This window comes from Rhyacophila brunnea, unplaced genomic scaffold (assembly GCF_057557595.1).
Source record: "Rhyacophila brunnea isolate RB1 unplaced genomic scaffold, BYU_Rbru_1.0 scaffold_17, whole genome shotgun sequence".
NCBI lineage: Eukaryota > Metazoa > Arthropoda > Insecta > Trichoptera > Rhyacophilidae > Rhyacophila > Rhyacophila brunnea.
Window position 1 is genome coordinate 19,313,416 of NW_028232827.1, and position 13,604 is coordinate 19,327,019.

The 13,604-nt window shown below is 31.3% G+C and overlaps 1 protein-coding gene across 8 annotated transcripts; it reads right to left on the reverse strand.

Annotated features, from left to right (window-relative positions):
* Positions 1 to 2,246: 2,246 nt before the first annotated feature.
* On the reverse strand, positions 2,247 to 12,699 carry LOC147073796 (cytochrome b5-related protein-like). 8 transcript variants are annotated; one of them, XM_085944430.1, is made up of 6 exons: positions 11,380 to 12,699; positions 10,341 to 10,586; positions 6,644 to 7,047; positions 5,101 to 5,292; positions 3,494 to 3,718; positions 2,247 to 2,680 (listed from the first exon to the last, which is right to left on the reverse strand). In XM_085944430.1, exons 2-6 carry the CDS (start codon positions 10,569 to 10,571, stop codon positions 2,389 to 2,391), a joined length of 1,344 nt encoding a protein of 447 aa, XP_085800556.1. In that variant the 5' UTR covers positions 10,572 to 10,586; positions 11,380 to 12,699; the 3' UTR covers positions 2,247 to 2,388. The 8 variants fall into 8 exon arrangements, with proteins under 8 accessions (XP_085800556.1, XP_085800558.1, XP_085800555.1 ...); XM_085944432.1 differs by having other exon boundaries at positions 2,248 to 2,680; positions 6,677 to 7,047; positions 12,526 to 12,695; XM_085944429.1 differs by having other exon boundaries at positions 2,248 to 2,680; positions 12,526 to 12,684.
* Between the last annotated feature and the right edge of the window lie 905 nt (positions 12,700 to 13,604).

The window sequence follows — 13,604 nt, forward strand, 5'->3', positions numbered from 1 at the left end:
ACATCGCATTAAAACACTAAAAAATATAAGATGTTATTTCTTTTCATATGAGAACAATGATGGCATTGCAAGAAAAAAATACTTCCATGATAATAAGAAATACTGTCAAATCGATTCCGTTCATATTGAAAGTGCACTTTATAGAATTCCCAAGTCAATGTTTGGCGCCATTTTACGGATACGTTACGTCATACCTTTTCTATTTTTAAAGTTATTGACACTTCAGTACAGCCAAGTGAAAATACACAAATGTTTCAGCATTGTAACATAACTATTGATAACTAGAATAACTTAATAAAATTTAAGAATGTAACATTCAAAATGAAATCATTTTCAGTTCAATATAATTGCTGCGCATTACTTGGCAATACTATTGATATACAGTATGTGCATACTACAAACTGTGTAACTGTGTCTTTTTATATTTCTGTTATAAACGTTTACAGTCCAGTGTTTCCCAACCTTATTTCTGCCAAGCCCACTTCAACTCTTCAAAAATCTTAATCAAAATTTTATAGTTACCAAACTAATTCTGAAAAAAATGAATTGCTTCAAATAAAAATGCACAGATGCTTTACTATTTTTAATTTAACTTTAGTAAGTAAATATGTATATTACGTTATATGTACAACTCGGAAGAAAATTAGTGCGATCCTTGTGCTATGCTTCGTTTTGATATATGTATGATTTTCAAGATGATCTTTTTGCCCCCCAAACATTCAAATTGCCCCCTGGTGAGACATACGCCCCACGTTAGCATAGGCAGAGCGGCTAATACGTCCATGATGGTTCGAATCCTGGCTCTCGCAAATAGACATATTGTTTTTCAATTTGTGTTTGGAGTCAGAGAGTGGACCTAATAGGTTAATCAAGTAGGTAACATCCATTTCTTGTAAAAACAAACAATCTGTTAATACAAACCTCCATTTTATAGAGGCCCATATGATCCTATTAGGATCGGACACGTTAAAAAAACGTTTATCTTTGTCCAACACGTCCATCAAAATAATAATAGGTAGAGTATAATATGCTTTATAACTTTGTACTTTTTTAACTAAACTGATAGGCCTCTGTGCCTGATTACGTCGCATAAAATTAGATCAAATGATATTCACTAATATTAATATGTAGTATTAAATAAATAAATAAATAGATAATATATTATGTAAACAAAATATTTTTAGAATATATTACATAATTTTCATCCTAGCCGGAGTGCAAAGTTATAAAGTGGCAACTCTACTTGTTAACACACTTACCATCCAAATGCTATACCTAAGTACACAATGTATATATCTCAGAGTACAATATGTTACCATTGTGGGTGTAATAGTAATTTACCTTGGCCATTGTGTATCGTGTTTAATTATTATTGTATCATTTCAATTAGATCTCTGGAGATTGCACGGTGCATTATTTCCGTTCATCCGACACGATCTATCTACCCATCAAAGCCTCGGGCAAAACGTATGTATCCGGAACAATTCATAAGGGATTATTCCTTTATAAACCCCACCTTTGAGTAGGTAATAGGAATATCATAATGTATGGTACGTGTGAAATAGATGTTGATGGTACTTAGTTAGTAATTAAATAAGTACTGCCAATCTAACAAAAATATAGCTACAATAAATTATTATTTAAAACATGTAGAATATATATTATCATATAACAATATTTTTTAGTCAATAATTATATTGAACATATATAATTTGAAAACATTAATAAATATTATATTATTATAACAGCAGGATTCGAACCTAACCCCGGAATTCGCGGTCATGTGCACTGATCACTACGTTAATACGTGTCTGAACTAATACCAACCTAACGCGAAGTTAACCAATGGTTATCTATATGCACTCTATCTGTAACGCATAACGGACGCGGTCGTCTTTGTTGTGCGATCGAATAAAATCATAAATATAACACCCACGTTTAACCCCTATCATCAACACGCATTGATTGGTATTCAAATTGACGCAAAATTTAGCTAAAAATATTATGTTACCATAATTTATGTTGATTTGTTTATATTTATTTTTTTTTAATGTTATTTGTGTTAGCTACATAGTATTATTAGATGCCTACAATGGCCGAGCGGCTTACGCGTTGGCTTATAATATCGTGGGTTCCAGATTCTAATGCTGGGTCTAGAAAAATCTCTTAATACAAACCTCCACCCAGGCTCATATGATCATATTAGGATCGGACATGGTCAAATGAAGAGAAAAAAAAATACTATTAAGCTTGATTTAATTTATTTTTAAGCTTCGCTATGAATAAATACCTCCTTAAATACTAAGATGTAAAAATATATTATAATAACCGTAAATATTTAACACCTTTTTAATACACAGTTTGTCTTATAATAAAATTAATATCGCATTATTGAGTTTCCTTCAAACGAGTTCTAATATTCGGAGTGTTTCTCGCCAGCTGTTTGAATTGTCCAATCGTCATGTCCATTTGTGTAGACATCATAACTTTTGTGTTAAACTCTTCACAAGTCTTGTAGAGGATCGCATTAAGATATGGTAGATACGCGTGGTCCAGCGTTGGAAACATGTGGTGAAGGACATGGTTTCCGTATCTGGTGAGGACGAAAAAAAAGGAAGCGTTGATGTCCTCACGTTCCATAATGGCTGACAGTTGGTGTAGACCCCAGTCTGAATCTTCACTGAAAAATTTACGTTAAAATTATATTTTATTACTACTTTTATTATTACATATTGCTATTTAAATCATTTATCATTTTACATAAATTATTACTACTACCTAGACGAATTATTATAATAGGTATATAATGTTACTTCAGCCAAAAATTATTTCATTCAAAAAGAGTTTCTGGGCAGTTTCAATTTCAAATTAATTCTCGATGTCAGATAAAAAAGATGTCAGCCAGAAGTCCAATTTTCTTATAATTATCGTCTGACTTGATTGATTTTCAGTTTTTGACATGTATTTAATGTTTTTAATATTTATAATGAAGTTAAATTTGATATTTTGCGATTGAAAGCCTATAAATAACACTAAGATGGCAACAAAAATGTCAATATTCTATAATAATTATCGTTTGATTTGATTGATTTTTAGTCTGTATTTATATTTATAATGCAGAATATTGATTCATTGTTTATTTTGTGGTTTTTATAATAATTGAAAGCTTATAATAAATCAAGATGGATTCTTACCATATTAGCCCACTCGGGTTTGATTCCCGGAGATATTATAAATTTTTTGTGAGTTTCCCATAGCTTGAATATTTATATGACTATTTTACCGATACTACTACTTAACAAATTGCGCATTGGGTACCATATTAATAAAGATATATTATCGAAACTCCTATCTTCGTAGCTCTTTCTAAAAAGGATTCAGCATGATGAGCCACACTTCAACAGCAAAATATTCGCATATATATGCAAAATAAATATGCAAAATAAGAGATGAGTAGGTACTAGTAATATGAAATTGATAGATATATACTTACCAAGGCGAGTCACCATCGTGGAATATATCCGGATGATGGTGCGCTGAATTCAATCCAATGAAAGTTATAGAGAAACTTGAAACATGTAAAATGATGATCCAATGAATTAGAGTCGTCATCCAAGATGAAGACCCAAAAACACACATCGTCAATGGAATGGAGAAACCTATCAAATCGCGGTATGTCAAATTACACAGGCCGTTGTTGAAGAAAATTCTGTATAACCTGAAAAATTGCCTAAAATAATTTAAGTTCACAAAAATTAACAAAACAGTTTCGTGTCCGCTTCTGAAGAGAATAAACTCCGATAATATTCTTCAATTTTAAGCAAAGCTTATCACTGTTGTCGGTCTCTATTTTCCGTCGTTCAAATTAAGTTACCACCATTAGCCAGCAATTAATATTATACTAGCAACCATTATCCTTGAAAAAATTTCAGTGCATTACACAAAACAGACTTAACAAAGAAGTTTACACTTTTTATGTCTTAGCCCTCTCGCACATATAAATCGTTTCGCCTGAGACATGGTCATAAATCAAAAACGTCGTTAATGTTGCAACTCTCTTCCACATGCACATACCATGCGGAGATAGTGACATTGCCCAATTAGCCGTTAGCCGAAGTAAATGAAAAACAGTTTTTGCATATGCACCGATATCATATTTTGCTATTTTACTTGCGGCCCGTGTCCAAATGTTTAAATAATTAATGAATACAATTTATTTAAAAACACATTTGGCGTTTCGTCATCGTTAACACGTCAGGGCACCACTTTTGGGGGTAGATGAGATGGAGGAGATAACGTCGTAGTGGCTTGGACGTTGGGAGGGGAATTTATTTGTCATTGCAAGAATACAATAATACTTTAATAAAGATGACAGCGTAAGTTTATAATGATGTACTGGTGAGATCGATGCGATCAAAAGATTTATTATAGGTATTAATGAATAATGTATAACTGAGAGACTTGATTCAAGTAGAATGACGGTTGAAGAGTTGTCGAGCGAGGAACTCGTGAGAATAGTAGTTCGTCTCATGACGGACTCAATGAGTGAGTGAGGATTCATGCATTGTCCTTCCAATTTACCTCCCCCTCCCACCAAATATTTTTTTTGTGCGCGCATGAACTAGTAGGTACCGTAGTCGCCGTACTGTTGAATGAAATAAATAAACGTTTATTACGATTTTGTACAGAAATTAGACGAGGAATTCATCTATTTATCTACTATAATAGTAGTTTTAATTCATTTGCCTCATAACCTAATGTTTTTTATTGCAGATTGAGAAATATTATGCCTGAGGCTTTATATAAAAATCAAATAAATCTCTTTTCGTTGGAACATAAATATAATATGCATAATTAGATCATTTTTACGTGTGCATATTTATATTCTCATCAAGTATTAAATAATAATATAATAATTTAAATATATAATATACTGAAAATATTATTTTAAAAGTAAGTACCTATAATTCACGAACGTCTATTTATTTTCGAATCATTCGATTGCGTGGCGCCCAGTTGTCCAGGTGCCAAATCGTCCTAAACCCCTAGTAGGTACCCTCAATAATTCGAATATTGCTATTTATTAACTATAATACTAACCTTAGTAATATAACGCTGTCGGAAGAAAAGGGATACAAAAATAATGAATATACAATCGATCCGAATCTAACAAAGGTTGACTTTGTTTTCCATGGTAGCCAATTCACATATGGCTCAAATGAGTACAGCTCGTAATCCCACAGGGTGTTTGGAAATAGGTGATGTGAAAGGGCGTGAGTCACTCTCCATTCCCTGTTGAAAAATAATTATGTTTTATTCTAAAATTATATGTTAAAAACTGTGATGACTGTTATTGGGGATTTTATAAATAGTATATTCTTTTATTTGTGTTTTATATGAGATCTATAATATTTAAGTTTATAAAAAATATAACACAATATATCAAGAAAATACAATATTAGAGAACATATGCAATGATGCGCAGTGGCGGAGGTAAAAGATTTTATCGTTTCTTTCTTTGATCATCAATATAAACAAATGATCAACATGACAAAGAGTAAAGTTATAAATAACCACATAAAATAACAATGCTTGGAGCAATAAAAAAGTATATACAAAAATATTAGTACATAGCTAGAAATTTCATATCAGAAGAATTCGATCAATATTTTTTATTGTTATGTCTTTCACAAATAAAATCTCTCAAATAAACACCGGTATTTTGTCTTTATTCTTTGAATTATTGGATAGTAATTCATATATACACCCACGATGACCGAGCGGCTTAAGCATCGGTTTGTAATGTCGTGGGTTCCAGGTTTGAATCATCTATCTGGGAAATACAAATAATATTGTTTTTCTATCCATTTCTCGTAAAAACAAAATCTGTTATTACCTACAACCTTCACTCCGTGGAGGCCCATAATAATATTATGATCCTCTAAGGATCAAACATGGTGGAATAATAGTAGTGATATATTATTACCCAAATAAAATTACTTTCACTGCTGAAAATAATTTATTCTTTTTAGAAGTTCTAGGATAATTAATTACACCCTGTACAAACCCCTGAGCAATAATCCCATGTTTAAAAAAACATCCATATAAAAGCTCTCCTGAACAAAAACTGTTTAAATAAAATTTCACGGATACAACACAAACAATGAATATTAAAAAAATGGATTTGACAATACAATAAATTCAACAAAAAAATATTTACAGAAGAAAATATGGATACAAATTTAAAATTATACTACCATCTAATATGCACATTTTAGAGAAAGAATGAGATAAATAATTGATTACTTTAAATATAATTATTTATGAAATGTCTGACAAAAAATGTAGTTTAATATTACTGTTTAAAATTATACTTAAACATAATAATACACATTTAAGTGTGGGAACAATGAAAACCATATTTAATAATTATAACGAAATATTTTGAGAATTTTTTTTTTGTATTCATTATTTTGTTATGTCGAGAAAAAGAGTTTTTTATTATTATGCGGGGGATTTTTACACGGGGAGTTAATATTCTGGTGGTTTTTGTCTATGGGATATCACATTTTATTGAAGAAAGCGAAGAATTCTCTAACCTTTGACACTTCGCCCCACTGCATATATTCATTTAGTCATTTACCTGGTTGATAATAAGTTTAAATTATACAAATACATTCTCCAGTTATCCCTCAGGTGCGTAAAATTATGCGCGGCGACGGTTGTCCAGGCAATGAAAACACTTGTGACGACAGTCAGAATTGCCTTTAAGGGCAACCATTCCACTCGGCTTGCAAATATAAGTGCCACAAACGTGCAGACTGCTAAACAATCCACAATTATTTCAGATTGCCTCTCCAGTCCTTTTGGTACCGTTTTTAATTCCTCTCGTACCCGCCGTTGGAGAGTTTTATAAAAACCATCTTCTTTGAAAGTGAATGGAGAGTTTCTTTGTTGTGATGCTGTGCGAATATGAAATTGACTTAACATTGTTTTCGGGAGTATCGATATATGATGGCATTCGAAGGCTTCTGTTATATCTGTACCCTGAAACATAATATCACATATTTTCACTAAGCGGTTATTCAAATTATATTTTGTTATTCCGTAGAATTCGATCTAATAGTATATTGAGGGCAATATGAGTAAGATAGATATGCACCAGGTATTATTTTAAGTTATAATATGCAATAGATCTTGAGTTCTCAAGAAGGTTAAGAGAAAATGAACGGACAAAATCAAAGGAGAAACTAAATTCAAATTGAAATCAGATTCAATTTCAATTTCAAGTTCAAATTTATCTGAATACAATGAATATGAGCAATTACAAATTTAAAAATTGAAATCGTTCACGACATGATATAAAAAATAAATGCTAATAATACCAAAAGCACACGGAGTGAACCAAGTGGACCCTGCCTTAAAAATTTGTAAAACAACGCCCTTTACGTAAGTGGAATATATTAATAACCAAAACGATTTGTTTGAACACAATAAATTGCCCTCCAAATTGGCATTACAATTAATGTCTTATGACAAAGATGCCTGTAGGATGCATTGCACCACCAGTCTAATTAACTAACTAACTAGGGGTTGAAACCGTTTTACCGTGATATACATCTGCACTAGGGATTCCAATCCCGGGATCCCGAATCCCGGGATCCCGGGATCCCGAGCTATTTTCGATACCTATGAATCCCGGGATTGATAAACATAATCCCGGGATTTCGGGATTGATTTTTTTATCAATTTTTATGGAAAATAAAATAAAAGCGAAAATAAAACAGAAAAAATACTTTTAATAAAAAATAACTACATTAGAAATAAACTGAGTTTGAATGAAGTTTGATTTATACCCATGTGTAGGTTGCCGATTCATTTTATTTTTTCACATGAATTATTAAAAATGAGAAAGATTGGAAAAAAACAATGCTTCGCACTTTTAACAAAGTAATTCTACCATGATATCATACGTTTTACGGCAGTTTCATATTTGGCTGACTAATTAGATTTTTGATGCGGAAAAGCCATAAGTACGTCATGATTATTTGCTTTACTATTTTAAATCTCGCTAATCCATTCATTATGTCTTTACTATCAGAAACAGCAATCTCATATTAAATTCACATTATTATTTATATTACAATGTTATTTACTCCGTTAAACTTGTGTATTTCCAAGATTGAACGTATACAATATTAACAATAAATGTCTTAAATAGTATAAATTATACTAGATTTATTTTTGACCGATTTTATCAATGTTATTTGTAAATATAAAATTTTTATAATAACAATGGAAAAAAATACCAATCCCGGGACCAGTCCCGGGATCCCGGGATTGTCAAATTATAATCCCGAAATCCCGGGATCAGAATTTTGGCTCGGGATTGGATTCCCTAATCTGCACTGATATCGTTATCAGAAATTGGACGAGGGTTAGTTTAAAAAAACTGGTGTAAAATCCAAAGAAGTAATAATTTCCATTATTCAGAAACTAGTAAATAATTATACTCGCGCGTCCAGGTTCTCAAATAAATCAAATATATATTTTTTAAGAAAGCTAGCTTTTGGAGTACTCTTAAATTGTTTACTAATATAGTATCAACGACATCTAGTGATAGAATTACGTAACATGCAACTTAATTTAATTGATATGAAAAAGAAAATAATTAAATACCAAAGTAAAATAAATACGTTTGTGTTTTTTTTAATTTCAGTAAACATAAATTGACGCTTATTTAAATAAGTATCCAATGAATAGTTTCAATTTATTATTGAATTCACTTATATGCGATTATTTTTATCATCCCAATGTAATTTCATATTATAGTCCATATTTATTGTTAAGTGTAGAAGGAAATTTTAATACATTTTATTGCATTTAAAAATCATCGATTTTTCTAGAATACAAAATTACATGTAATTAGAAATCTTTTCCGTTTATATCTAGGCAAGCTTCGGTTTTATCACAATATATTTCATAATTTTATCATTAACCCATATAAAAGTTTGAGACTGACGAAATTATTGTATAATATACTTAAATTATGCATAAAGACTTTTAGGAATTTACATACTTTCCTGTCATAAAAAATATCACCAAATGTTTTATACATATTATTATCTTTTCGTGTGATTAAAACCTATTTTAAATCCACGACCGTTATAATATCCGTTCTTATTATCCAATTAAAAATGGAAAAAAATATATTTAGACAATCCCTTCAAATACATTTTTAAAAGATTTGTAGGTATCCGAAAAGTGTATATTACTATGTAGAAAGTGTTGACACGTGTACACGATTAAAAATATGACCTTCAGAAATAACTATGTTAATATATTACATATTTATCCAACGTTTATACAATGATCATTTCCAAATGACATCACTTTAACACGACACAAGGAAAATCTCTCATCCTGAAAGGAAAATTTAAACTAGGTATATTTTTCATATACAAGTCTGTACTAACAACTCGTTAAATTTCTCATAAACATGATCATTTTCAAATAAAGTATTTAAATATATAATATTTGTACACGGGCAACAGACATAGTATATTATATGAATCCTGAATTAAATATATTTTAATAATGACAAATGAATGTATTATTATTTATATAATAATACAAGAGTACGTAAATTTTTCTCATTGGAAAGGTGAATTTAAAAATGCACATTTTTTATTCAACAAAAATTACCCAGTTCAACTTTATCGATCAAATGATGAGATATCGCAACTGATAGATATGAGTTTAAACATGATTTCATAGTGTGTGAACTAAAATATCCTCACTCATTAGCTAAATTTAATCACTTCAAGTGTGAATTTAAATGCGCATACGGTGTAGGTATTTAAAGTATTATTAAATTAGGTGACATGGCTTTTAAAGTGGTTAAAACAATTTTATCCACATTTTTTTATCCATGACAAAAATGTGATAGAAATATATAGACATCCCGTTCTCGAGAAGATGCTTCATTTACTATCGCAAAAGAAATGAGAGTGGCAATTTGATCAACAAACAAATCTTGTCCACGGAAAATTCTTTTAAAACGGTCTCTGACGTATTTATTTTATTTATTTTTCAAATCTAATTTCCAATCTCAAACACGACGATTTGCGCATTTTTTTTCAAAAACTTAAAACATTATGACGTATTCCCAAATAAATAACTGCATTTGGCGCCATTTAATTTCAATTGTCGGTTCAACATGTGTGAAGTAAGGGTTGATTCGATTGTCGTTTCGTTCGATGTCAGAACACGCCTTTCCGCGGCGTATCATTAACACAGTGGTTGAGAGTAGAGACAATAATTTATATTGTTATTGTTACCTTTGTTAGCCTGAGCCATTGCGCGCCTCCTGGATGCTTTTTGACAAATGGGGAAAAGTCATACAGTTCATCATGTATCCTCCACAGTCCTTCGGCATTGTCACATCGTACTTTCCCTATCAGCCATTGATCAGCATCTTTTATAAAGTCATCTCTATATCCAGGATATGCGAAGTTGGGAAAGCTGCTTTCTTCAATTCTCACAATTGGCTTTTGCTCATTTGGCGTCATTTTGGTTGCGTCAATCTAATCAAACAAATTTTACCAAGAATAAAATTTCATCAATTAGTAAAGTTTTAACCATGAATATTACACGCGCATAGATTTATTGCTGACAACATGTATTATTCTGCAAGTTGCAAGATTGCATACATGAATCAAAAAAGTTAAGAAGCTTCTGAATTTTCACGCGACAGTTGGTATTTGCTCGATATCTAAGCCTGCGCAATGAAACAATAGTGACAAACCTGCCGCGAAAAAAAACGAACTACACCACGCAGAGACTCATTTTGATGTTAACCAATTTTCACGGCTATCAAATAGTACCATAAAATGATAACATCTCGTCTCGCTTACTTTTGAAAAATGAGATTGGCAAGACAGTCAGCAGTGTCAGGACTCACTTTTACGTGTAAACAGTTATTATCACGATAGTTTAAAATTCACACTATTGGTGCAAGTAAATAAGAGGTTGTAATAAGATATTAGGTGTAGAGAAATATTATGTCATAAACTTAAACACATGTGTTCATTAGTTGCGTACGTCTGCTTCACAATATGCATTAAAATTTATCATTTTAACGAGACACGCATTCCAATATTGGTAATTTTTGAGAACGCTCCGCATGCTTTGTATACTTTTCTTACGATTAATAATAAACAGAATCCAGCTTCAAAACCATAAACACAGTCTATGACAACTAGCTGTCATATTTCTATCATATCAATATGTTGTGTGGATACTACATATAAATAGGTTTCCAAACTTTTTGGAATAATAGTTCCAAAACTTCTAAACAATGATTTAGATTTTCCTTACCTCTTACACTGCAGTGACTACATTAGAACATAGCTTTCCAACTGGTATGATATGCGATACATTGTATTTGGCGCACTGTACTTACAGTATACTATTTTTTAGCAGTAATAGATATTATAATGTATGGTAGCTGAGTCAAGCTTCTTCTTCTTCTTCCACGGCGCTACATCCCGGGATGGGATTTGGCCTCCTCCACAAGCGCTCTCCACTCACTCCGGTCTCTCGCCACACTAATCCAATTACCAGCTCAGTCAAGCATCGACGCAAATATAAAAAAGTGTTTCCTTAAACATGCGCATATATCTCACAGATGCAATTCTTACAGTCACAGTGTTATTCTCACCCAAAAACTGATAGTAGACGTTTAATTTTATGATTTTTTTTCTATACTACATTTTGTCAAATCATAATATATTATATTACTGTTGTTTCATGTGCTCTATTTTAAATTGTTTTAATTTTTATCAGTTGATTTGTCTATATTTACTATAAATTGCCTTTTCAATGTGCATGCGCCGTTCATTAATAAATAAAAAAAATAGTGCGAATAATCCAGTGTGCAGCGAAAAGTTTATATTTTATTTTTTATTTTATGCCGTGACGTTGGAAAATATTGGTGTGCTCTATGTGATGTTTGTTTTTTCGTGGCAATACGATAGAAGATGATTTTTATTTTGTTTTAAAACGTATATTTAATAAATGTATAGTTATGTCTTACGTATAATACAAATATCCAAACACATCCACAAACACTTATTTGAAGAGAATCAAATTCCAAATAACTACTGAGGAAAACACAACAAAAAATATGCGTATGTATTGTGAAGCTTTGACAAATATACCGTTTCACATCATATTATTAATACAGTCTATCCAATGCTGGATTAAACCTTCCCCTGGTTCGTTCCACTCTTCTCCATCACTGGCTCTTCGCTTCCACATTCACCAAACTTTACTAATACGTCGATTGACCGGACTTTAGGCCACAATGTGGTCATTTAGTGCCCCTTGGGTACCAGTGTATGACGATATTTGTCTAGCGGTTATTCACTCGCTAAGCGATATGTCCAGCCTTTTTATTGTTTAATTATTTGTAATTGATTTTGATGATAAAAATAACGCAAATTATAAACTAAACTACTTTACCTGTTTAAATTTATTTTAGTCGTTGTACGTATTAATATTAAATATGGTAATTCTAAGCGGGGTTAGAGATTAAGGTCGATAATTTCACTATAACACCAATTAATTTATAATAATATAACTCTGTCGTTAGAATACTAAATGACTTGCTTCCAATCAGATGTTTTTACCACAACTAATCATAAAAATGTATTCTCATAATATCCCTTCTCCTCGCGTTCAAATCGACATGCACATTATTCTTGAATAATTTTATATGCAACCAATATGTACAGGAAAATCTTTTAAAACATATTTCCTTCACTTATTACAGTATGTACTTTTTCAATACCAACACTATAACGTATTATTAGATTATGATTAGACTATACATATAAATCCATTGGTTATATTTTGTTTCATATATATTTATTATATAAACTAATATGTGCCTACACTATTTTTAATCACAGTTTTTTTTTATTAGTTACGTATCTTATATTTGACAACTTTCTCAATGTAATGTAGATTTAAAATCATATATTTTGAAACCCTGTTTTGAGGTACAAAAAACTGATTACCTTTCACCAATGACATTATTAATAGACAACGCACTCAGTTAAGTAGCTAGCAAGTAAATTCGCACATGTATAGGTAGACGTCACGCAATTTCCATTATGCGATATCACGCATCGGGAATTTATAGCAATATCACCTTTATTGTAATAGCGTTAGAACAGTGTTTCTAGTTTCAATGTTAATTGAGCGAACCCGTTCGAACCGAACCATTCGGCAGACCCGACAAAAAGCATCGGGAATTTATAGCAATATCACCTTTATTGTAATGGCGTTAGAACAGATTATGCCATTCGGCAGACCCGACAAAAAAGTGAGTGTCATTTTTTTTTCCAGATGCTTCGTCCATATTAATGTCATTGCCTTTCACAGAATTTGGATAGCTTTTGAGACGATCGAAGCTATTTTATACACAAGGTACACGCTATCAATGGTACTTTATCTTATGTTTGTATTGAGGCGGTTAAATTGTCACAAATAAGTTAACTGTCAAAAAGTGCTCTGTGTTAACAGTCCATATCTTGGTT